At 34.9% G+C, this 25,114-nt stretch overlaps 1 protein-coding gene across 5 annotated transcripts in view; it reads right to left on the reverse strand.

The window, feature by feature from the left end:
• The window catches only part of TP63 (tumor protein p63), a 210,159-nt gene extending 185,839 nt beyond the window's left edge, over nucleotides 1-24,320 (reverse strand). Inside the window, exons 1-2 of one of the 5 annotated variants that reach the window (XM_037024257.2) lie at nucleotides 24,020-24,320; nucleotides 23,721-23,791 (exon numbers count right to left, since the gene is read on the reverse strand). In XM_037024257.2, coding sequence (XP_036880152.1) covers nucleotides 23,721-23,782 — 62 coding nt within the window. In that variant the 5' untranslated portion in view covers nucleotides 23,783-23,791; nucleotides 24,020-24,320. Of the gene's footprint in view, nucleotides 1-23,720; nucleotides 23,887-24,019 lie in introns of those variants that run through there. The other 4 variants (XM_017652464.3, XM_017652465.3, XM_073231918.1 and 1 more) reach the window with 4 other exon arrangements.
• Nucleotides 24,321-25,114: the final 794 nt, after the last annotated feature.

A 25,114-nucleotide genomic window follows, 5' to 3' on the forward strand; every position in this document is an offset into this window, starting at 1 on the left:
TCTACACCTCAACACCAAAAAAACAAATAACCAAATTAAATAAATGGGCAGAGGACCTGAACAGAAGAAACTCTTCTCTTCCATTTCTCTCTAGAATATTGGAATTCAGACTTTAGGTTGACATTGAATAGTTCTAATTTTATTGCTTTTGCTAGAAACATCACACTCACCATAGAAATCTATTGCACTATTCTCTGTCCCTCTATTGCATAGAAGGAATGACTTCCTGTAATCATTCTTTTTGTACTAGTTGGTGTTAACTTTTGTATGACACTCCTCAGGGAGTATATAGTAGAGTGTTTATTTCTTCCTTATTAAATAAAAATGGAGTGTCTCTATTAAAGTGTCAAATTTTAACAGTATAAAATCTGATCTCTAGGTGTTGTTTCTATAACTATTAGAATTTCCAAGGAATTGGAAAAATGATGCTTAATTAAATGCTACTCATCTGTTTCTAAATAAAAGGCATGTTTACTGATAATATATTTGATAAGTATGTTATAGCTATAAAGAACTCCCAAAAGTAAGAAACACCTCATAAATATCTAAATAACTGGGTTCTGCTGTCACTTTCTTTGCTAAGGAAAACAATATTTTAAGTTGGATATCAGACATTCAACATATTCATTAGTACTCATAATTATATGAATATATATTTGGAGTGTTCATACTTTAAGTTTCTCTCTGGTTGGGCTTCACATAAAGAACCTAGGTTCAAATAACACTTTCAAATACTGGGGGCTATTATTAAGTCAAAGTTGAACTTAAAAATAAAAAAGACAAGACTTTAAAATAGAAGTGTTAATAAGACCTTAAATGAACTTACCTGACTGCCTTGACTGTAGATATTAGCTGACTTTAATCTATAAAAAGGGTAATTGGTATATTAGGTAGGTTACGTTGTGCTGCAAGTAATAAACACCCCAATTAAAAGTGGCTTTAAAATAATATATGTTTTACATAACAAGGCATCTGTAGTGTGATTCCAGAATTAATTAATTTGGGGATTCAATAGAATCATCAAAGACTAGAGTTCTTTTCTTCTCTGCCACCCTCAGCATGCTGATTTATGCTCCCAGACATGTCCTTATAGCTTCAAAGAAGCAGCAGTGGCTACGAGCATCATATTTATCTCATCCTCAAGTTGCTGAGGCACCAATCTAATAGGGATGCCTACACAGAACATACCAAATTGGTACTTGATTCTATACAAAAGCTGTTCAACAGGTGTAAATATAAGATTATAATAACCAGGTTTGACATCATGGCTAGCAGGGGTTGATCAGTATTTGTTATGTCCTTATACTCCCAGTGGTATGATGATACAAGTTTAACAACTGAATCTCTGGGATAAAATACTCCTGAATTTCAGCATATTTCAATTGCTGTCATGTAAATCCTCCCAGCATGGCTAATTTTTAGCGGTGAAAATGATGTCGTTGAATGCAGAGTTGAGGAGAGATGCATAATAGCACACTCTTTAAAAGGAGTAGTTTCACTGTGTAAATACAATTAGTGTAAACCTGAAGAGTATAGATCATAGAAAAATGTAGAAAAATTAAGAGGTGATGGGTTTTGATTATTTATTGCCTTCCTTTTTAATATTATTTACTTCATTTTAAATTCATATACATAATTTTTTAATAATGGCTGTGTTTAACAACAATTTCTCAGGCTTTCCTTGTTTTGTTTTTTTTTTAGGAGAGATGCAGTGAGAGGACAGACAGAGCTTCTGGTGTGAGCCAGGTGGGGACAAGAGAGCCCCACTTTCCTTGTTTTTGATGATGATAGTTTTGAAGAATATTGGTCAGGTATTTTGTAGAGTGTCTCTCAGTCGGGATATGTCTGATTCTTTCTCATGATTACATTCAGGAATAGTTCTTTAAAAGGAAAACCAAAGAGGTGAAGTTCCATTTGTATAATATTGGGCTAAGGGCACATATTATCAACTTATGGTTACCGTTGATTTTATCCTGATCACCTGTCTGAACAGTATTTGTCAGATTTCTCCACTTTGCAGTTTTTCTGTTTCCTGCCTGCCATACCATATTCTTTGGAAGTCATTATGTGCAGCCTACATATAAGGAGTAGGGATTTATGCACCAGTTTTTTTAGGGCAGTGTAGTTACATAAATTATTTAAAATTCCTTTGCTCAGGAGGCTTATCTATTTTCCCACATTTATTTATTTACTCAATCATTTATTCATATTATGAAGGACTCATGGATATTCATTTAATATTTGGAATTACAATACTACTTTTTAAATTTTGTTACTGAAATTCTTCTAGTTATCGGCATTGGAAGCTCTTCAGTTAGTGGCTTTGTCCTTTTGACATACCGCCATCATTGTATTTTGTGTTTTATCTTGCCTTTGTTTTAAGCAAATCTTTATTTTTTAGGACTACAAAATGTTCCCGGTTTATCTTGTATATTTCTTGTCTCAGTTCAAGAATTAGCCATTTTTCCAAGGAGCCCTTATACTAGAGACAGGTTATTAGAAACCAAGTTTTGACGTTTATTTGCTCATTGCTGTTGGGATTCCATTGCTTCTTGTTTCTCAGATGATACAGCAAGGAAATGTATGGGTATGTAGCAATCTTTAATATTCATATATATGTAACCATCTGTATCTATATTAAGCTAAGCATACATGAATTCATACTGACGTCTCCAACTCTAATCCATTACCATGAGGATCATCTTAGTTCTTTCCTTTGCTTATCAACAACCTCCCACTACATTGTTGTGAAATCTGGTTCTACCATACACCATCACATTAATTTAATTATTCAACTCCAGTACAGCAATACTGGTTAACTGTTAAACAGTATCTTCTCAGTAAACAACTTTATCAACAATGCTTCTTACGTTCAGTTCCTTTACCTTTTATCTTACAGACTCCAATTATTTCTAAAGTTAGGTTAGCACCTTTATCCCCATCCCCTTCAGTGAGGCATTTCATACATTTCTAATACACAGAGATTGTTTTGTCATATTCTGAATTCCATTGGAAGATATTTTTATTTCTTAAATGATTTCTTAAAATTTGTATTCATTAAGGTTCATTCTTTGTGTTGTAAATTTCTATGGGTTTTGACAAATTAATATTTATCATGTATCCACCATTTCAGTTTCACGGAGAATAATTTCCACTGGCAAAAAGAATCCCCCATGCTTAACTTATTCAATAATCTCCTCCTTATCCCGAATCCCTCGCAACCACTGATATTTTTCTTGTCTCTATAGTTTTGCCTTTTCTAGAATGCCATATAATCGCAATCATATAGTAAGAAGCCTTTTCAGATTGGTTTCTTTCACTTAATAATATGCATTTATGACTCATCAGTATTTTTATTTGCAGGTTTCCATATTTTTTTTTCTGAATAGCATTCTGGTGTATGGATGTGTTACAGTTTATTTATCCATTCATCATCTTAATGAAATCTTGGTTGTTTCCAGTTTTCAGTATTGGAGTTTATAACTGTAATAGTGAATTTGCCTATTTCTCCCTTTAATTCTGTTGATTTTGCCATATATATTTTAATGACCTATTTTTAGGTGCATACACATTTAGTATCATGTGTCTTCTTGGAAAATTGATCCCATTATTAGGTAATGCCTCTCAGACTTCCTTGTTGTGAAGTTGGCTTTCTTTTCTTTTCTGTCTGTTCTGTATTACAGATAGCATGCTTTATCTTTTCAATATCTTTACCTTTAACTTATCCAAGTCTTTATATTTAAAGCAGCTTCTTATAGACACCATATATATGCATATTATATTTGGTTTACTTTTTCATTCCTTTCTATCATTTAATTGGTATGTTTAGACCATTCACATTAGGGTGACTATTAATTTAGGTGGGATAATATCAGCCATGTTTGTAACTGCTTTTTATTCATTGCATTTATTATTTAACACAACCACCCTTTTTATTCATTCTTTGGTTTTAATTAAGCACATTATACCTCACCATTTTGTCTCCTCTTTTTATCTATCAGTTGCAACTAAGCATTCTTTCAGTGGTTACCCTAGAGTTCACAATATGTGCTTTAAACTAATCTAAGTCTGCTTTCAAATAACACTATACAACTTGATGTGTACATTACATACCTTATAACATGAAACGTCATTCATTTTTCTCATCTCTTAGGACACTTCTGTCATTCATTTCACTTAAGTATATGCTTTAATTATCCAATACATTGTTACTATTATTGTTTCATTTATTCTTTCACCAATCATCTTCCTTTCTTCAAATAGAAATGATACTTTTATTCAAGTATCTTAACTCTATTGTTTTATTTCTACCTTTTGATGATCTGATGGCAATGAATTTCCTAAGTTTTAGTCTGAGGAAATCTTTATTTTTTGTTCATTTCTCAAGGATAAGAATTCTAGGGTTGTGATATGCTTTTTTTTTTTTTTAGCATTTTCATCATTTCATTCACTTTCTTCTTGCCTGAATGATTTTTGAGAATTCTGCTCTAATTCTTGTCCTGGCTCTTCTATAGCTAAGATGAGTCCCTCTCTTTCCCCTACCCCATCAGCTTTTTTTCAAAATTTTCTGTCTTTTGTTTTCTACAGTTTAAAAATGACATTCCTGGGAGTGTGTGTGTGTGTGTGTGTGTGTGTGTGTGTGTGTGTGTGTGTGTGGTTTTTGGTGTTTATCCTGCTTCTAATTGTCTGAATTCCAAGGTTTCTGATTCTTTGTTTTATTAATTTGGGGAATTCCTCAACCACTATTACTTTAAATATTTTTTCTGCTTATTTCCTTCTTCTGATATTCTAATTACAAGTATATTACACATTTTGCTATTGTCTCATAGTTCTTAAATTATCTGTTTAATTTTTTTCCCCAAAAATTGTTTTTTCTCCTTCCATATCAGTTTGAGAAGATGCTATTGACCTATTTTCCAGTTCACTGATTTTTTTCTCTGGCTGTGGGCTATTGATGAATCTAATGATGAGCCCATAGAAGGCATTCTTCATTCTTGTTATCATGTTCTTTGTTTATTTCTTTAAATAGATATTATTGCTAGAAAAGCTTTAGGTACATAATTAAATTGAGCATAAGGTACAGAGATGTCCCCATATATCACATACTCCTACAAATGCAGTCTCCTCCGCTGTCAAACAGAGTGGTACATTTGTGATACTTGATGAATCTGATACATCCTATCCTAAGTTCATAGTTTACATTAGGCTTTACTCTTGGTTTTGTACATTATATGGATTTGGTCAAATATATAATGACATGTAACCTCCATTACAGTATAATCCAGTAGTTTCACTCCCTTAAAAGTTCCCATTGGTCTGCCTATTCATCCCACCCTCCTGAAAACTCCTCATCACCTCTGACCCTTTTACCATTTCCACAGTTTTGCCTTTCCTGGAATGTTATATAGTTGGAATTATACATTATATAAGCCTTTCAGATTAGCTTCTTTAACTTAGTAATATGAATGAAAGTTTCCCCTATGTCTTTTCATGTCTTGATAGCTCATGTTTTTTTAGCACATTGTATGTACCACAGTTTATCAATTAACCTACTGAAGGCATCTTGGTTGCTTTTAGCATTTGACAATTATGAATAAGGCTGCCATAAACATCCATATGCAGGTTTTTATATGGACATAAGTTTTCAACTCATTTGGGAAAATACAAAAGAGCACAATTGCTGGATCATGTTGCAAAAGTATGCTTAGTTTTGTTAGAAACTGCCGAACTGTCTTTCAAAGTGGCTATGCCATTTTGCATTCCCATCAGCAATAAATTAGAGTTCATGCTGCTTCACATCCTTGCCAGCATTTGGTGTTGTCAGTGTTTTGGATTTCAGCCATTCTAATAGATGTGCAGTGGTATCTCATTTTAATTTATAATTCCATAATGGCATATAATGTTGAGCATCTTCTCATATGTTTATTTGCCACCTGTTTATCTTCTTTAGTAAGGTATCTGCTTAGGTCTTTTGCCCCACTTTCTCATTAGGTTGTTCATTTTCTTATTGTTGAGATTCTAAGAGTTGTTTATATAGTTTAGATAAGAGTCTTTATCACATATGTCTATTGCAAATATATTGCTCCAGTCTGTGGCTGGTCTTCTCATTTTTTGACATTGTCTTTCACAGGGGAGAGGTTATAATTTTAATGAAGTCCAGCTTATCAGTTATTTCTTTCATGATTCACACCTTTAGTGTTATATCTAAAAAGTTATTGCCATACCTAAGGTCATTTATATTTTCTCCTGTTACCTTCTAGGAGTTTGAGTCATTTTAAAGTCTATGATGCATTTTGAATTAATTTTTATGGTGTTAAAGTCTGTATCTAATTATTTATTTTGGGGGGGGAGCATGTGGTTGTCCACTTATTGAAAAGACTATTTTTGCTCCATTGCATTACCTTTGCTGTTTTGTCAAAGATCAATTGACTATGTTTATGTGAGTCTATTTCTGGATTCTCTATTCTGTTCCATCGACTTAACTATTATTTTATCAATACTATACTGTCTTGATTACTGTAGCTTTATGTTTAGTCTTGAGCTTGGGTAGTGTCAGCCCTCCAACTTTCTCTCCTTAATAGAAATATGCCTACTATTCTGGGTCTTTTGACTCTCCATATAAACTTTAGAATCAGTTTGTCCATATCAAAAAGAAATTTCCTGGAATTTTGATATGGATTGAATGTATGAATCGGGTTGGGAAGGTCTGAAAGGTTAACAATATTGAATCTTACTATCCATAGACACGGAATATCTCTCCATCTAATAGTTATTCCTTGATTTCTTTCATCAGTCTCTGCCAGGACCGCAGTTCCCAGAGGTCTTCCTTGGTTAAGCTAGTTGACACAGCCTCCAACAATTAACATTCCCCATTAAATGTTCCTACTATCTATGGCTTCTGCTGCCACTAAAAGGATCTCTATTGTGTCCTTCTGGATGAATTTTTCTCTTCAGATTTTAGGTGGCCATTTGTCCTGAAAACTCACTTCTCTGATGGGTACAAGAAAAGTTATTGATTTTGTTTTTTCCAGCTTTTTCTTGTTGCAAAAGAAAAAGTGATCACCTCTGAGCTCCTCACATGTTGGAATTAAACCAGAACTCTAATTTTTAAAGATTTTAAAGAAGCAGATGTCTCAATTTCCATTAATTGTTTCCAATAGACTAGCAGTAGCTTTTAAAATATCACTAATATTCCTTTCACTCCTGGAAATTCTGTGAGTCTGTAAGAAGATTAGATGGCATTTCTTCCTAACTGATGATTAAGGGTTGCAGTACTATGAAATTCATTTGTGTTCTACAGTTCAAGAGCCGTCCCATGATTTTCCCACTCAGGTGTTCTCAGTGGAATGCAAAAGCTAAACTTTGGCTTCTTTCCACCACCCCAATTAAGATCCCTTCCAGCTCATCAATTTGAAAAAAAAAAATTATATTGAGGGCATGTGACAATGGAAAAGAAGAGGCAAAGGCATGAAAGAGTTGTGCCAAGAAATTTTATGTGGAAATCTGAGTTGCATTACCTCAGTACATGAGAAATTTCTGAATGACTGGGTCACTAATGTACAAAAGAAAGGGCTTTGTAATATCTAGATCTTTCAATGTATTTATTCTATTGATCATTTCAGTCAGCTTTTTTTAGATAGGTATGTATTTCTGTAAAAAAAAACATTACAACATTGGTATATATGAGTACTCTAGTCTCTTGCAATGTAAATATTAGTGATATCATATCTCTCCCACAAAGACTGAGCTGAAAATACTTCTTGAAACTAGTTGATTCAAAAAACATACATACCAAAAGCTTGTACATTTTTTACCCTTAGTAAATTTCCAAAATAGTAACCTCAGATACTTTTAGGTTCTAATATCAAAGTCAAAAAGCAAAATTATGAATTAATTCTAAGATTAAGCTGATTTTCTTGTCCTATAGCAAATAGAAGAAAAAAGAACTTATTTTTTCTCATGTATTCCCATTTTAATAATCTATATTTTATATTGTCATGAATGATCCTTGTCACTTGTTTCTTTAGAATGCTTACAATTTTTTTATTGGTGTTAACATTCCTGTACTTAAGTAAATATTTATTTCATATGTTTAATGGGATATTTCAACTGGTTTTGTACTTAAAGACATTTTGCTGGCAAACAGGTCTCATGCTTTTCCAGCTTTAGCTAAAAAGTTCAAAGTTGTCTCACAAATAAATGGGAGATTAGGTTTATAGCACTGACTATGAATAATATAAACACACATAAAGAGAGGATCTAATCATCATCTGAGTGTTTAATCTCTTTATCCCTAGCGGAGGGTGAGCTGAAATTCAACCATTTCTCCCCCAAGCACAAAGGACCACATGAAAGACTTGAGATGCTTCTCCCTAACACTCTCTTTTGGTGCTAAAATAACAAAGACTAAGAATCTGTTTAGATTTAATCACTTAAAAATATAAAGATTATAGACAACTAGACAAGCATCTTACGATAAATGAAACATGGTTTAGGGCCAAAGCTTTAAGAAAATTAAACACTCAAAGACTTTTTGTTTAACAATACAGTTTGTGAAAGGTTGTCTACCATATGTCCAAGAAGATCTATTGTAGGTAGAGTCACCTGAAACATCTGGAAAATTAAGTTGAATATCATGATAAAGAGAACAACAAAAAATCACAATCAGCAGGTACCATGATTTGAAAGGAAAACTCTACTTATCTTGATTCATTCTAAATTTAGCAAGTAACTCTCTTGAGAAGAGTTTTAGGAAAATTATATAAGATAGTTCATAATAATGACATATAATGGTGACAACTCAAAAACTGAGAAACCAGATCCATTCATTGCCTTCTGTGAGTAAAACAAAAATATAGTGGATGTCATTGGCAAAGTCACCAAAGAGACAAATCACTTCAGGTGAAAATCAGAATGAAATCTGATTTATTAACATATCTAAAAGGAATAATATATTAGACAGCTTAGGGTAGAGAATTTGCTGGTCCTTGGTCAGGCCTGAGAAATAAGAAGAGAGTATGTTCTGTTGGGTCTCCAGCTCAGTCCTGCAACATATATACAATATATATATATATATATATATATATATATATATAGCAATTTCATGGTGTATATCTATATGGACATAGATACTAGGCTATCAAATTATCCATTTACCTCCTGTTTTTTCTGCTATGCCACATTCATCTACAATATTCTGAATATAATTTGCTATCCTGTACAATTTATCTACAGGAAAATAATATGCTTACTGGTCAACAGAAGCTTACTCAAGATGGTCATATTTCTCATTTTAAGAGATAATACATTTCATATGTCAGTCTCAGAGAGTTTGGTTAACTAAGAAGTTTCTCTTTTCAGTCTTATAAGCTGTCAAGGTTGAAAGCTATCTTTGGATTGACATATATTCACTCAGGTAATGCCATGCTGTGGGAATGAGATGCCCTTTTACATATGAAACCCTTGCCTGCGGTCGATCTATAAACTTCACCAATTCTGCTGGTTATCTTTTGAAATATGCCCACTCTTTACCAACTTAATACAAAACACCATCAACTCTCACCTAGAAAAATAGTGCCTGGTCTTGGTCTCTACTGCCTATTCCCTACAAAGCACACAGCTGAAGTGATTCTTTAAGATAAAGACAACAATCAAAATCCTTATGAGAGAAAAATTAGCCCCTTACACCCACTGTCCATACACCTGCTCCCTAACCATCAATCCCATCTCTTGTCTTTCTGCTCTTGCTCACTCTGTTCTAGCTGCTCTATATTGCTTTCACTGCCTGGGATTCTCTTTCTCCTCCAAATTCCTTATTCCCTTCAGATTTCCACTCAAAGGTCACCTCATCTAAAAGGACTTCTTAGATGACCATCCAATTTAATACAGTACTCCTTCCAAAATTGCCATTCTCTCTATACCCCTTATCTTGACTCATTTATATGCAGAAACTTTCAACTACCTAACACATCATATACTTATTTGTGGACTGAAGATGTAAGTTCTATAATACTAGGGATGAGGTTTCCCTGCAATAGGGCTTGGAACATGGTTCTCCGTACATTTTTTTTAAATGAACAGTTGCAAGAAAGAAATATATAATAACAAAAAGGCTATTTGATTTGATTCTAAGAATCTAATTCCACCTTTGCCCTCAATTAGTCATCTGTGTGACACTCAGCAAGTCATTAGCTCTCTGTCTTCAGGTTCTTTATCCATAAATGGAACTAATAATAGCTCTGTGGTTTAAATACTATATGTGAAAGGATTTTACATGAAAAAACCCCTGAACAGATATGAGAGGGATTTGGACAAACAAGGTGTCCAGGATTACAACAGGATTGGTGGCAAAGTTTAGAAAGAAAAGCACTAAATTCTGAGTTAAATGCTGATTGTAAGTCCCATTTCTCTCACTGACCAGCTCTGTGACTTTGGGTGAGTTACCCAAGACTTTAAGCCTCATTTCCCTGATGAAAGAATATGTTTTTTTTCTTACTAAGATCTTTTTCACTCATTTCAAAAGAAATTGCATCTTAGTTTTCAGGAAAAGCAATATAAGTAAAAGAGACTAAGGATTTTTTTTAATGAACTGTATCTTATTCAGACAATAATTATTTCATGAGTACCCATGCACATCAGGGATTGTTCTAGGAGTTTGAGGTAAATCAGTGCATGACATAGACAAATCTACTGTCCTCATGGAATTTACCTTCTACTGTGGACAGATAAGAAACAAACAAGTAAATGAAATAGTATTTCAAAAGGTGATGTGTGTTATATGGACTAAATAGCACAGTCAGGACCTAGGAGGGCCAGATGCACGATGAGATGGCTGTACCTTGTAGGAGGAGGAAAATGTCAAAAGGGAAGTCAGTTTCCTGAGAATAAGCCATGAAGAGTTTTCAACAGGTTTCCAGGCAAGCACAAATCAACTGATCTCTCCATTTGCCTTGTGCATTGTGGAGTGTGTCAGGAGAAGCCACTGGAGGAGAACCTGTTGAGTTGTCCTTCTAAGAGGGAGGTTGTTGAAATTATATTATATGCCATATTTAATGACTTTGATCAATTGCTCATCACAGAACTTGGGCATATGAACAGACTGACTGTAAGTTACAGTCTTAGCCCAGAGATATACATTTTTAGAAATTGTTAGTGCCCCAGTGAAGATCTAATCTTTAGGGCATGACTGAGAAAAACAGCAAGAGTGACAAAATAATCACTTATACCTTAAAGTCTTAAACTGAAGAACCACATGAGCATTTAGGTTGCTGGTTATGGTTACAGTAACCCTCTTCTTTGTTTATTAAAAACTATCCACCTGCAGGTTGGCAAAGAGCATTGTTGTCTGTTTGTTAGGACTTCTGGAGTTCTTGGAAGTGACAAAGTGCTAGACAAATGCTATTATTTATAGTTTGCCCCTGTTCAATGAAAAGGATCCATGGGCACTGCTGCCAAGAGTAGCATTAGTTACCCTGCCTGACAATTTCATTTTAGGATCCTCATTGTTTCAGACTGAACAGAATTCTTTGGGCAATGAAAACCACGGCACTCCCTTGTGACTAGAGAAGCCTATTTCAGACCCGAGCTGCCGTTGGTTTCCGGCAGTGTTGGCACCACAGTTTCTCACGTGGTTCCACATGCTGACCAAAGCCATTTTGTCAGGGAACAAATTACAGGCCAGCAACCAACTCTACTCTCAAATATTATCCACTGGCTTTTCTCACTTTCATTTTCAACTTTTTTCCCTATTATTTTTTCTGTTGCTGTAAGGAAACAAACCCCAGTAGGTCAGGTTCCTGATTACCTTGTATCTTCTAGTTGGTCTTCTAGTTTTTCTGAAACAGTATGTCAAGGAAGGGAAAGGAACAGAATAATAAAAATATAGAAGGAAAACATTTCAAATTAAATAATTATTGAATACTTAGTATGCACAGTACTCAAGGTTAAACATGGTATATATTCAGAAATCATTAAGCACTTAGTCACTTAAGTGAGTAAATATAAATACCTTGTGAGAAATACAAAATTCTATGGTACATCACACAAGGAATATATGATCATTTATGATAAGAAACAAAATCATCCATCCATTTCTTGTGCATTTGTAAAGTACCTACTATATGCCCTTGGAAATATGAAAATAAGCAAGACAGTCTCTCCTCTCAAAAGTTGTACAGGTGAGTTCTGAAACTTCAGTGTGCATCAGAATCTTTTGAAGAGTATATTAAAACACCACATTACTGAGCTATGATTCCAGGTGTTTTGATTCAATAGGGCTCAGATGGGGCCTGAACATTTGCATATCTAACACATTCCTGGGGCTGCTCTTCTGTGTTCTCAGGAGCACACCCCAAGAACTACTAGGCTAGAGCAATGTTTTTCAAGTGTAATAGGTTCATTAGTCCCCTTGAGTTCTTATTAAAATGCAAATTCTCATTTAGTAGGGCTGATGTGGTCCCCTGGATTCTATGTTATTCCATGTACTTCACTTTCAGTAGGGAGGGCCTATTAGGTGGCCAGAAACTTGTAAATAAATGTGCACGAAAGACATGAGGAAATAAGTAAAAATTAAGACACTCCCTGAAGAAGGTATCGGGTTTTTGCAGGGGAGATTTCAAGGGTGTACATGGGGAACAGGGTCAGTGTAGGCTGCGGGTGTGAGAAAGGTGAAGGGACAATAGATTGTGACTAAAAAGGGAAGTGTAAGATGGTGTGGTTTGGGGCTGGAATAACTTGAAGTGACGTTCAAGTCCAGGGCATGGCTGTATGGACTGGTCACTACAATGGGATGGGAATGGGAGTGCCTCTAGCTCAGGAAGCTGAGGAACTATAAGACTACATTATGGGAAGTTTATTAAAACTATAGTGGAGTTCCCAAAGAGTTACTAAGAGCCTGGAAAATGGAACCTAGTTACTGCAGAAAATCTCCTGAAAATGGGTGTGTTGTCATGAAGTTTAGTAAATCACTTTGATGGCAGAGGTTTCAGGAGACATGAGATTGCTCAGGCATAGTGGGTGAGCAATGATCTGAAAACAGCAGTATTTAAGTAAAAAAAGTTTCTTCTCTTTGCCCTCTGAATGAAAGAGTGCATGTGAAAGAAGACTGCTTCTACTAAAAAACAATGAGTCATGTGTTTTCTGAGAAAGCGCAGCTAGAAGTTAAGACAAGCTAGCAGTGGAGTCGAAAGGAAGAAGAAAGGTCAAAGATAGAGGGAAAAGTTTGTTCAAAAGATGGTGGGGAGTCAAAACACCACACTGGAAAAACAATACCACATGGGTAGAATGGAAATGGGGAAAAAAGTAGGATTAATCTGGATAGGGGGGTTGAGAGTATGGGGAGGAAGATTCTATGTCAGCAAGATTCAATAACAGAAATCAGGGAATGAGAGATTTGTGAGCAATCAACAGCAGTTGGGGATCAAAGGAAGTGAGGAAGAAAAAGAAAAAAAAATCAATAGAGGAGAGTTTTTAAATAACTGGTCCCATGTTTCCAAATTGGTCAACTCCAAGCTTTCAAAGTTGAATCCCTGTGTATCAGGTCCTAGTTATAATAACTGGAACTCATTTATTTCCAGAGATGGAATAGATTGTCCTCAAATTTGCCTCTCCAGGGTTGTATTAATGGTAAAGATGATACTTAGTGGCATTTCCCCTCCTTAAATTCAGATCTTGTTTCTAGAATCTTAAGTTAGTTTTTAGAGTTTCTAAAAATTTTTTAAAAAAGACAAAAAATCATTCCTACATTGGATTTACTGAGAGTTTACTAAGGCCTTGACCAAAAAATAAATAATGTGATAGAAATCAGGAATCCTACTCATCTCCACCAGTGCCCAGCTCTTTTAACCTGGGAAGAAGGTTACATAGCCTCTCTGTGCCTGGATTTCTTAGTCTATAGAATAAGGATATTAAGGGCTACTATCTATATAGTGCTTATTATGTGTCCGCTGCTGCCTTAAGCCTGGCAATTAATTCACTTAACTCTCAAAGTGACCCAGTTGGATAGATACTACTATTAAGAAACCCAAAAATTGGCAGAGAAAGAATCTGAACCAAGACGTACTAGCCCCAAATACCAGTCTCTTAAATATTATACTACTATCTTTTGGTCAGCAATAGATAAAATCAGGAAATGCCTCTGAAGTTGGTTTGAGGATTAAATGTATAAAATTAAATATGTTAACTGCTTAGAACAGTTTCTGGTCCACAGTAAGAATCAGCATATATTGGATATCTAGCTGTTTATGTTTCATCATCATTTAAAAAAATATAGGATCAAAAACTGATATCTCTTAAAATTAGTAATTGTAGATTCTATAGGTGGCTTATTTAACGAAACAGTACTAATTAAAACCACATGTTATTTTACATCTATTAAAGTAACTTAAAAACATCCAAAGATGGAACTCTGTGGCATGATATATTGGCACATTCTTGTAAATAGTATTGTTTTCCAGAAATGTTTAAAAGTATATACTTTCATTTGCTAACCTTCTCATTATTTAGGTGGCAGCATATTGTGGGGGAAGCAGCTAAGTCCTTATATCAGAGAGTCCTAGGTTCCAATTCTGACTCAGATAAGAATGAAAATACAAAGAATTTCTTCCATTTACTAGTTAAGTCACCTTGGTTAAGTTAGTTATCTCTCTGAGCATCATTTTTCTCATCTGCAAACTGGCAATATTATTTAGCTTAAAATAGTATTGTATGAGATTATGCATGGAAATTACATGATACTTTGTATGGATTGAACATCATTTAGTTTGCTTTTCTTAAATACTGTTCTATGGAATGATACGAAGGAAATAATTCAAAAGAAAGGTGCCTATATATTTAATTTATAATAAAAATTACAACTAATCTAATTGCTCAATAAGGGAAATGATAAATGCATTTGGTTGCATTGATGATGAGATCTTTATGTAGTTCCTTAGGATAAATGCAAAAATACGTGATGAGTGGGAAGTTCTTACATAATTTATGTAATGAATAAAACATTGAAATTATTTTACTATTATTTTTCTATGTGTAAATACTATGAACCTAGAAGACAACAAGTAAAACAACTGTTTTACTAAATTTTCTTTGTTGGCTTCCATTACTATTGAGAACATATCATTTGTCTAATAAATTGTTTTTGATATCATTAATATCATCATAACTACTTTTATCTGAATATGCTTCATCTGAGAATACCAAAAGTATGCTGATATTTATATTTCCATCTGAGCTTCAAAGATCTTCCTTTGCCATGCATTTAATTCAGATGATTCTAGAACCAGACTTGTTACAACAAAAACAAGTACCAAAAACATTTTGAATTTTTAAATTTATTATATATCCAGCATCTAAAATTTAGTAAATATTTACTGAACATTGTTGAATAGTTTTACAGTTTTCAATGAGGTTGAACTATTCAAGGCATTAGCATTTACCTCTATATTCCTCCTTGTCACCCCAACCAACAGTATTTATCCATTTATTTAAAAATACAGCTAATTTTACAGAACTCCTTTAAAGTGTCCTTGCAACCCAGATAAACTAGAAAATAAAACCAACTTTCTTATGAAATCCAAAAGTCATATATTTTCTCAGTTTTATTTGTTTCTGTTTTTAATATGTTGGTGTCATAATTTCTCACTTTTCATCTACAAAATCACCCAACTGCACTTTTCCAAGCAAAGCTTGGACTGGTTGAAAAAAAGTGCTTTGTGATAATTTTAGCTTTTTCAGATATATCCCATCTTCCCAAGAAACAAAGAAACAGTGCCTCTATGAAAGAGAGAAACTGAAGAAGGAAGGAATAAAGTAGAGAGTAAAAACCAAGCACTCCATCTTACTGCTTTGAAGGATTCAAGATTTAGCAGTAAAGTTGTATATAAATTTATTTAGTAAAATAAGGTGGGACTTCACATGCCAGATACAAGGGTGGGTAATATATTCATAGACAGGACAACACTAAATGCTTTGGCGCAGTGAGAAGACATGATTCAACAGGAGACTGTATGAAGTGGTGCCAGCACAGACACATCTGGGATGGCCTACACTCACCCCAGAACTAACAATGATAAGGCATTCATTAATATTTTAAGTTTTAGTGAAGAAATCTCAAATCCACATTAGACTCTATAGGATACTAAAAAAAATAGCTGATACAAATGCAAAGAGCCATCATATGAGTATCAACTAAGATTCTGAAAAGAAAAAATTATTTTACCTTGAAGTGTTGATTGCTCATAATTTAATCTGAAAATCCTATCAAGCAGAACATTTTTCATTCATTGCCTGAGATGACGAAAGTGTTAAAAATAAAAATAAAATAAAAGCATATATTAGCACTTTTGGGAAGAGGATGCATATCATGGAAAAGTTTGAAGAGTATGAGTTTTCTCATTGAAATCTCCAAAATATATAACTATTTATGTAGTTAAGAAGCAAATGAAACTATTAAATTCAAGCATAAAAGTGGAAGATTTTTGAGCCAGAAAAAAAGGAAGAAGAAAGAAAAACTGATAAATTTCAAATGAAATATTTAAAGCTTGGTATTTTTAAGCAAGCTCTAAAAACCATCTTGATGTAAAGACAAGATGTGATGGGGGTCAGTCAAAAGCCATCAACAATCTTAAGGCATAACATACTTAACTTCAGAAGCAAAAGTCTCTATTATAGTATTATGAATTTATATGCATTCTATTATTTATTTCAGTCTATCCCACCATCCATAAAAAAGGTTACATTAGTAATATACCCTAAGCAACCATGTGGCTGATTAAATTATCACACCAACTCCCAATTTTGTACTTAACTCAAAAATGCTTTATCAGTTTTAACATTATTATGATACTGCTTTGCCCTCAATTATGACAGAACTGCCTGAGTTAATGGAAAGTGAGAATGGGTGTTAGCTGTTCAACTTGACAAATTAGGTTTGCTCATTTGAAACAAAAGAAAAAGGTACTGAAAATTTTAAAGTGGCAAGGGGATTTTTGAGCCCTCACATTGCTCTAAGTTTAACAATTTCATTCTGAACTTCAAAGGGTCTAATCAGTAGTAAAAAGACTCAGGCATAAGAAAACAATAGGAATGGAGTGACAATTAATTCTCTCCAACTAAATTATACCTCAAATATTATGGCTTCAGGTAGAACAGAAATGTTAATAACTGTCATTTCTAAAACCCTGACTAACCAATAAGTACACATTACCCCATGTCCATTTTTCATCCTATTTTAAATGGAACAAAGTGACTTTCAGAGGTTGGGAAGTGCATAATTACATAGACCAGAGTCTTTGGACTTTGATCATAATTATAGTGCTTTATCCATCCATCACTTGTTGCTTGAAGACTATTACTTGTGAGTTCTTTCAAGGAGATAGAAACCCTGTCAGGACAAATTCGAGCTGCAGAAAAGCTAGTCAGGAACTTGGCTCTTGTGACTTAAAACAGATTGAAAATTGCCACTTTAATCTTATTCCATTTGGCTTTTAAGTAGAGTGAGAATATGAAGTCTCTCTTCAGGAAGGCATGGTGTGTGTTGTTCATATCACTGGGTACATTTTTATAAGCTTAATATATTGGGACATTGGGTCCAAGTTTGCCTCACTGCAGGTAGTGGTTCTCAAAGATGGGTGTGTCAGCAAATGAATCATCTGAGGTGCTTGCTAAAAATGCTGATTTTGCATTCCTTCCCTTCACCCTCAGTTTCTCAGAGGGAGGTATCAATGTAATTGTAAACCTAAAGTTAACCAGGAACCTTAAAGCACCAGAAGGTCTAGAGTTGTTTCTTTAAGACTGGTCTGAGAACTACATGAATCAAAATTGCTTGTTTTTATTTACAATGCAATTCCAAGGCACCCCTTATGCTTATCAAATCATTGTTTCAGGGTGTTGATGTATCAATATCAGAAGTGCACAGGTGTATTACTGTGTTTTCCTGCATCTGAATTTGGGCGTCACATTCTCAGTACCCTGTGTAAAGGATCTTGAGGAACTTTAACAGATGTACAGACAAAAATCGCCCTTCCCATTTGCTGCCTCCAGGGTGGGGGCTTTGCACTTGCGTCCCCCGACAGCATGTCCTTTGTCCTTTCTTGCACCTCTGTATTAGTCCTATGCACATGGTTTCCCTTTGGATTCCATGAGGTCTAAGATTGTATCTCACATATATCTTCTACCTTCCTCACTCAGCACCAAAATCTATATAAGTTCATGAAATACTTTAATTAATATATCAAAACCAAAAATAGTTTTAGTTTCCGTATCTGTAATTTAGGGATACAAATCCTTCACTGGGTGAATCAGTTACCACAGACTTGTGGCTTAAACTAATACAAATAGATTGTCTTACAGTTCTGGAGGCCAGCAGCCCGAAGCACGTCTCACTGGGCCGCATCAGGGTGTTGGCAGGGGTGCGCTCCTGCTGGAGGCTGGAGGGGAAAATATGTTTCCTTGCCTTCTCTATCTTCTAGAGTCTTCCAGCGTTCCTTCGCTCATGATTTCCTTCCATCTTCAAAAATCTGCTGAGTCTTATCTCACATCATGTTACTCTATTTTTCTACCTCCCCCTTTCACTTTTAAAGACTCTCTTGAGTATATTAGGCCCACATGGATAATCCAAAATCATCTACTTATTTTAAGCCAGCTGATTAGCAGCATTAATTCCATCTGCAACCTTAATTCCTCTTTACTGGGTAGCATAACATAGTCACAGGTTCTGGACATTAGGGTGTGGTTGCCTTTGGAGGTTATTATTCTGCCTACCATACCTGCCCACATCCCAGGTGGATCAGATACATAATGTAATGGGAAACACTGTCAACTGTAAAGTTTAATAGAAATCTAATAAAATTTATGTTCTGTAGTAGAAACAGCATTGAACTGGGAGTCCAGTTCTTGAATTCTAGACCTGGTTCTGCTACTCTTTTTTTATATGATCTGGGAAAATCATTTAACCCCTTTGGCATTCAGATTTCTCAATTCTAAAGTACAAGAATTAAGAGAGACAAAGCAAGATCACGTCAAAACCCATAAGGATCTTTGTTCCTAATTTAAAGACTATATAGAAAAATCTGGAACTCAGGATATGCCTCTGAGGACAGACTTGTTGCTGGGAAGAAATCCCCAGTCCTCTGGCATGCTATTCACACAATAGGAGAATAGAGTGTCAGCCTAGGAGATACATTTCAGAGTTTAGTTGGGTTCATTTTTAACTCTTAAAGTCCTAGTTGTGCAGTAGATCAGAGGTTGTAATCCCCACTTACCTTGTGAGGAAACTGATTTAAATAGCTTCACTGATTCTATGAAGGTCACATAATGTCTGTGGTGGGGTTAAGACTATTCTTCAGATCTTTTTTGACAAGTCCTACATGCATTCAGCTAACAGACTTCCCGCCTATCTGCCATTTAATGCGCTCACAGATCAGGAGTAGCATACAGAATTATATAGCATCATACTTTGACCACAGTAGGTCATAAAGATCTTTTAGAACTTATTCTTGTGAAAATTACAAGAGTTGGAAGCAGTTTTTTATTGTCTACAACTGGTGGATACATTAGTCTCTATTGATAAATTGTACCTTCATATTTCTTTATGAAACAGTTCTTCCTGCCTCTTGCCTTGCTTCATTCCAAGGAGTCACAGACAGCAGCATATTGGCACATTCGTTTCAGATAGAGAAACTCATTGTTATGGAGATGGCTAAATTTATGGATTAGCTTTCCCAAAAAATGGTTTGCTCCCTGAAACGGATGGATACATCCTTTATAGCACATCAGAAATTATATTATATTATTATATGTTAGACATCAATTTTGGAAGTCTTCACAGGCACATAAACAACACCTGGGCATATTTTTAATTTTTATGCTTGCCATGATCTTGACAGGAAAAAGAGCACTTGAAAAAATTGATTAATTGAAGACAGTTTAATAGGGGGATTATTTATCAAGTTATAAGGGATATGTGTGGCTTTTTGGAGTTAGCAGTGGCTGGGAATGTCTAGCACCACTAATCCTGAAGGTAGAGTAGGAAGCAGTTACTCAAACACAACACATCTGGACCTGTGGCAAAAGCCCCTGACAGGACCTGCATTCTTGAGTAAAAAAATCCAACAGGGAAGTGGCCAGAGAGACTTATACCAACATCACTCCCCTTGTGCCCTTCAAACCTGACAGGAAACAAAGGGGAAAGGACTTGTCAATGCAATCTTTAGAAGTCAGCTTCAGGGGTATAGAGCCAGAAGGTGAAAGATGGAGGGCAGATGGTGGAAAGGCGAGAAGAGGGCCCCAAACACTTCTCTCTGTCTGTTTTCATGGGATCTTATCTGACAAATGAAATGATGCTCCACTGTAACTTCACTGCTGTCACACTTCCTTCGGGATATATTTAGAAAGCACAGTTAATAAAGTTGACCTTTAAGCTAGTAAAGCATAAAATCTACAATCAATATGTAATTTACACAGGAAGTACTTCTTACTCATCCATAGAGTACTTTAACAGTTTGCATTTCTTCTGAGTAGAGAGTAACTGAAAAATTAATACAAAATCATTTTGCAAGTGGTTCAAATTGGAATATGTTTCATTTTCTCTTATTTTTAGCCCTCAGCTACCATATTATTTCAAAATTTAATCTTGATCAATTTTTATCATTTTAATGGGTTATTTTCAACATGATATTATGAAAGAATATAATCTTTTAGAATTGATTGGTTGAAAAGTCTATTTTAAAAACTAGATGGCAATTTAAAAAGCCAAAGTATGAAAGAAGGCCCAGTTATAACCCAACCTATAAATCAACAATGATTTAGCTCCTAAAATGCTAGACTTTGAGTATTTACCTGATAAAAATACACAAACAGCACCCATTGTTTATAGTTTTCATTTATAAGGAAATGGCAACTTACCTGTTGACTCTTACTTATTGATTTTGCATAATTTTATCTATGCTTCAATATTTTTGTTAAAATTAAGTTGGCAATAGAATGACAAGACTTGTGATTTTGCTCACCTTCTCTCCTTTGCAAGGGTCAATATCATCAAAGGGGAATCTAAGCCCTATAGTTTAACTTCTCTTCTGATTTTTAGAAAATTTTTGCAAAGCCTAAAGTAAAATTAGCATCATCAGAGCTCAACTAAATGCATAATATGTCAATATATTCAGGAACAAAGGGAAAAAAACAGAAAACAAAGGATGAAATCTCAATTTTAACTGAATGATTATCATCATACTTTGAAATGTATATTGGCTTTTTGGGAATTACATTAACATTCAGTAGTATGATAATAGCATCTCTCATTTATTCTATTCTGTGATGGGAAGAAATTCATGCATTATGGTAGTTTGGAGTTAAAAATAACAAGATACACTGTTTTTCCTTTTTTGAAGATTACCTTACATTATTTTACTTATTTCTAAAGACAAGGTAGGAAAAAGACCAATTTAACTTATAGATGACTATGAATATGGAATGATTAAATATGGTCTTTCTTAAAATAGATTTTGTAAACTGAGAACTACAAGGGTTGTCTGCTTAGAAAAACCAACTTAAACTCATCCACCCACCAGGCATCAAAGAGAATATTATTTGCTTCCTGCTGTGAAATTATATAGTTATGGTAGATTTCTTATAGAGATATTTCACTTACTCATTCATTCAGTAAGTAAGTAGTAAAGAAGGGAAAACAGTAAAATTCAGTCCTTAAATTTGTGACAAAACAGTTAAAATATTTGAGGAAACTATATCAGTCATTAAATATATAAGTATTGTAGAGTCAAATAAATGAACATTACAGCCATATCTTCTTCATTTTTGTATTTACAGTGCCTTGTACAGAGTAGATGCTCAGCAACAAATGATTTTCTGCTCTTTATTTGCCAGTTTTCATTACAAATGGGAAGTACATAATCTTACCTAAAAGAATTTATTAGGCAACTAAATATTATTCCCTATCTGCTCTGAACCACAGTCTTACAGCCCCTCAACATGCCACCCTCTTTTTACCAAAAGTGACACCATAATTAAAACTCAGGGCACTGAGCAAAAGCAAGCCTGTTTTTAAAGTACTATTATCATTTTGAATTTTACAATCTTTCAAAAACTGAGATGATATTTGTTCCAGGAATTAACAGGGTGTTGGGACAATATGGAAAAGCAATTTCCCCATTTATTTATATTTACAGGCTTCTCTCATAATCACTAGTAATGCCTCTAGAAGAGGTCCAGAGGATTGTCACATGAGTTGCTAGTCAGTAAAAGAAGTGTCTTCAAGAGCTGAGGTACAGCTAGTACCTACTTTTAAAAAGGTGTGCTCAAGGAAAGTGTAATACTGCTAATGTCTCCTCAGAATTATGCTTTTAGAATATTATTTCTAAGATTTTTAGTAGAATAGAAAATCTTGAGGTGGGGAAAAATTTGAGAACTAGAAAATATTCAGTGTTTTGCTCCTTATTGACCTAATCCCCACTCCAACCAAGTTGAATTTTCAAGTTATCCAAGAACATAAACTCCAGAGCCATTCAGTTTTTGCTAATATTGTTTTGTCGTAAATAGCAAGGCAGGAACCTTCACCATTCACATTCCCCATTTCAACCTGGAAGATCATGGGCTTGCTTCCTCTTTCTTTCTTTCCCTTTTCTCTCTCTTTCTTCCTACTCTCACCATCCCATTTACCTTTCTGCCTGACTTTTCCTCCTCTGCTTTCTCATACAGCCCACCAGAAACCTCACAGGAAGAAAAACAGAGTCTACAGTCCCCATTAGTATACTGCATGGTGACAAATCATATTAATGAAAAAAGATCACACATCTTCCATCATTGCCCAAGCAATGTGACCGTCAGTGAGCCCTGCCCAGAGAGCCCACTCCACGTCTGGTATGAGGCTCCAGGAGGCACCCAGGGTGAATGACAAGTTAACCCCTTTGCAACCCCAGCGTTTTCAACACTCACAGGACCTCTCTCATAATCCTACAAAATAAAGTATGAAATTCCAACATCGAATCTCATGCTGTTGAATTAACAACATCACACTGGTACATATGACTTAAATATCTCCCATAACTTTATGACTGGAAAAACACTGTTCAGATTTCATTTAACAGTTTAAAAATAGCAAACCCTAATTTGAAACACATACACACACATCGTGCATGCTCACAAATATTCCCTCTAAGTTCTAGGCAAATGTTCCTTCCTATAAACATAAATAAAATCCAGTATAATTGTACATTTTAAAAGTCAGATTTGTCAAAAGATGATGTTTGTTATGAAACAAATCAGGAGGAAAATATTCCTTAAAGCCAAAATGACAAACCACAATCTGTTTGGTATAACAATGGCTATTTATCTATTTTTCTTTTCTAATGTACAAATCAAAATTAATCTGTGTTTATTTTAACTTGAAAATAAGCCACAGATTATCATATCCCTGTGCAATGAAACTTCATCTTCTTGGGAGGGTGAGTGCTGAACAAGGCAAATATTCATGAACTGAAACATCTTAAAATGGTGTGACAATTTTTTAAGAAACCACAGGAAGATTGTCTTCAAACTTTGTCACTTTGTAGATCCAGACATGAACTAAAAAAGAAAATTAGAGAAGATGCCCACAGACCACCTTAAGTCCACAGAAAGTCGAAAATAATATCACTGTGCTCATAAACGAGGGGCTGCTCTTTGTACACAGCAGAAGCACTAATAATACACAAGGCACTCACGTTTAAACTCACCGCTGGATGTAAGGGTCGGGACAGTACTGTAGGGTGGCACACCGTGGAGTTTCAAAATTCATTTCCTTCAACTGTTTGATATCAACAAGTGGAGAACAATTATAACATACACACATACACCTGTGTATGTATAGATATAAAGACAGGAGGCTAAAAGCAATAGGGTCAAATGCTATCAGACATAAAAGTTTAGACGCTTCTCTCCCTTCACACACATTTGCAAAGAGGCGGAGCGTTTCTTGGTTTTAGCCAATGAGATTTACCAAGTGACTAAAACATCAGTAACAGTGGATTCTTACCAGCTGGGCATCCTCTCTATAGTTGTTCTTTCCCCGCTACCATGGCTTTAGCGTCCTTGATGTATGGTGGCCACACTTGTTGGCAACTTGGAGGCATCTCTGAACTTCTGGTCTCTCTGGTGATTGGATGCTAGCATGAATGGCATCAGAGTTTAATTTCAGCAGCCTGGACTTTTAAAACAGAACTGAGCTGAAGAATGTCCACCCTGCTCCAGCTAATGAACGTTTCCTTGTATCTGGACACTGATTTGATTTGAGGACTTCTGTCACTCCTTCTGGAGCTACACTTTTTACAGAGCTGCTTAGGAAGTTGCGTGTGTGTGTGTGTGTGTGTGTGTGTGTGTGTGTGTGTGTGTATGTGTGCGTGTGTTTTCATCTCCACCTCCTCCCCGCCTTCCCCCACGGCCCCCCCTTCATTCTCCCTTTCAGCCAACCGCCTGTTGTGGTCACAATCTCAAATAGCAAAGACAGGGAAATTCCTTGATTATATTTAACCTAGAACTCACTCTTCGTCTCAACTAAGAGAAAGAGATATCCATTCACATCCCCTTAGAAGTTTCGCCTGCCCCAGATAAAAGAAAATAACCTTTACTGAGTTTTTAAAATATCCTACCTAAACACACACACACACCTGATTTTCTTAGAGCAATATTAAAATGGAAAATAAATATATATTACAAACTTTGTATGAAGTTTACAAAGTGATGACCAAAACCCTGTTAATCTAATGAAAACATTCTAGTTTATTTCAGTCTCTATCAGTCTGTCTTACTCTCTTACTTATGTCATTGCTTTTGCTGGGTTTTGGTTTTGGTTTTGCTCAACCTACTTTGGAGTAAAACCACTAAATGTTTACATATCCAAAAATTTATATAATATCAGAAAAGTCTACATACAGACTAACTTACTTCCTTTCTGAACACAGGCTGTAAGCCTATCCTGGTTTTGTGGACTTGGAAATTAAATGAAATATGATTCAGAAGCTAAATTAAAATAGACACCAACAGGAAAAAAAAAACAGTTTGTGAGCCCAAGTGTCTCTAATATGGCAAGTTCTCATCCTTCATTCAGGTCCCCTGCACACTGGTGACATCA

This window comes from Manis javanica, chromosome 3 (genome assembly GCF_040802235.1).
Source record: "Manis javanica isolate MJ-LG chromosome 3, MJ_LKY, whole genome shotgun sequence".
Classification (NCBI taxonomy): domain Eukaryota; kingdom Metazoa; phylum Chordata; class Mammalia; order Pholidota; family Manidae; genus Manis; species Manis javanica.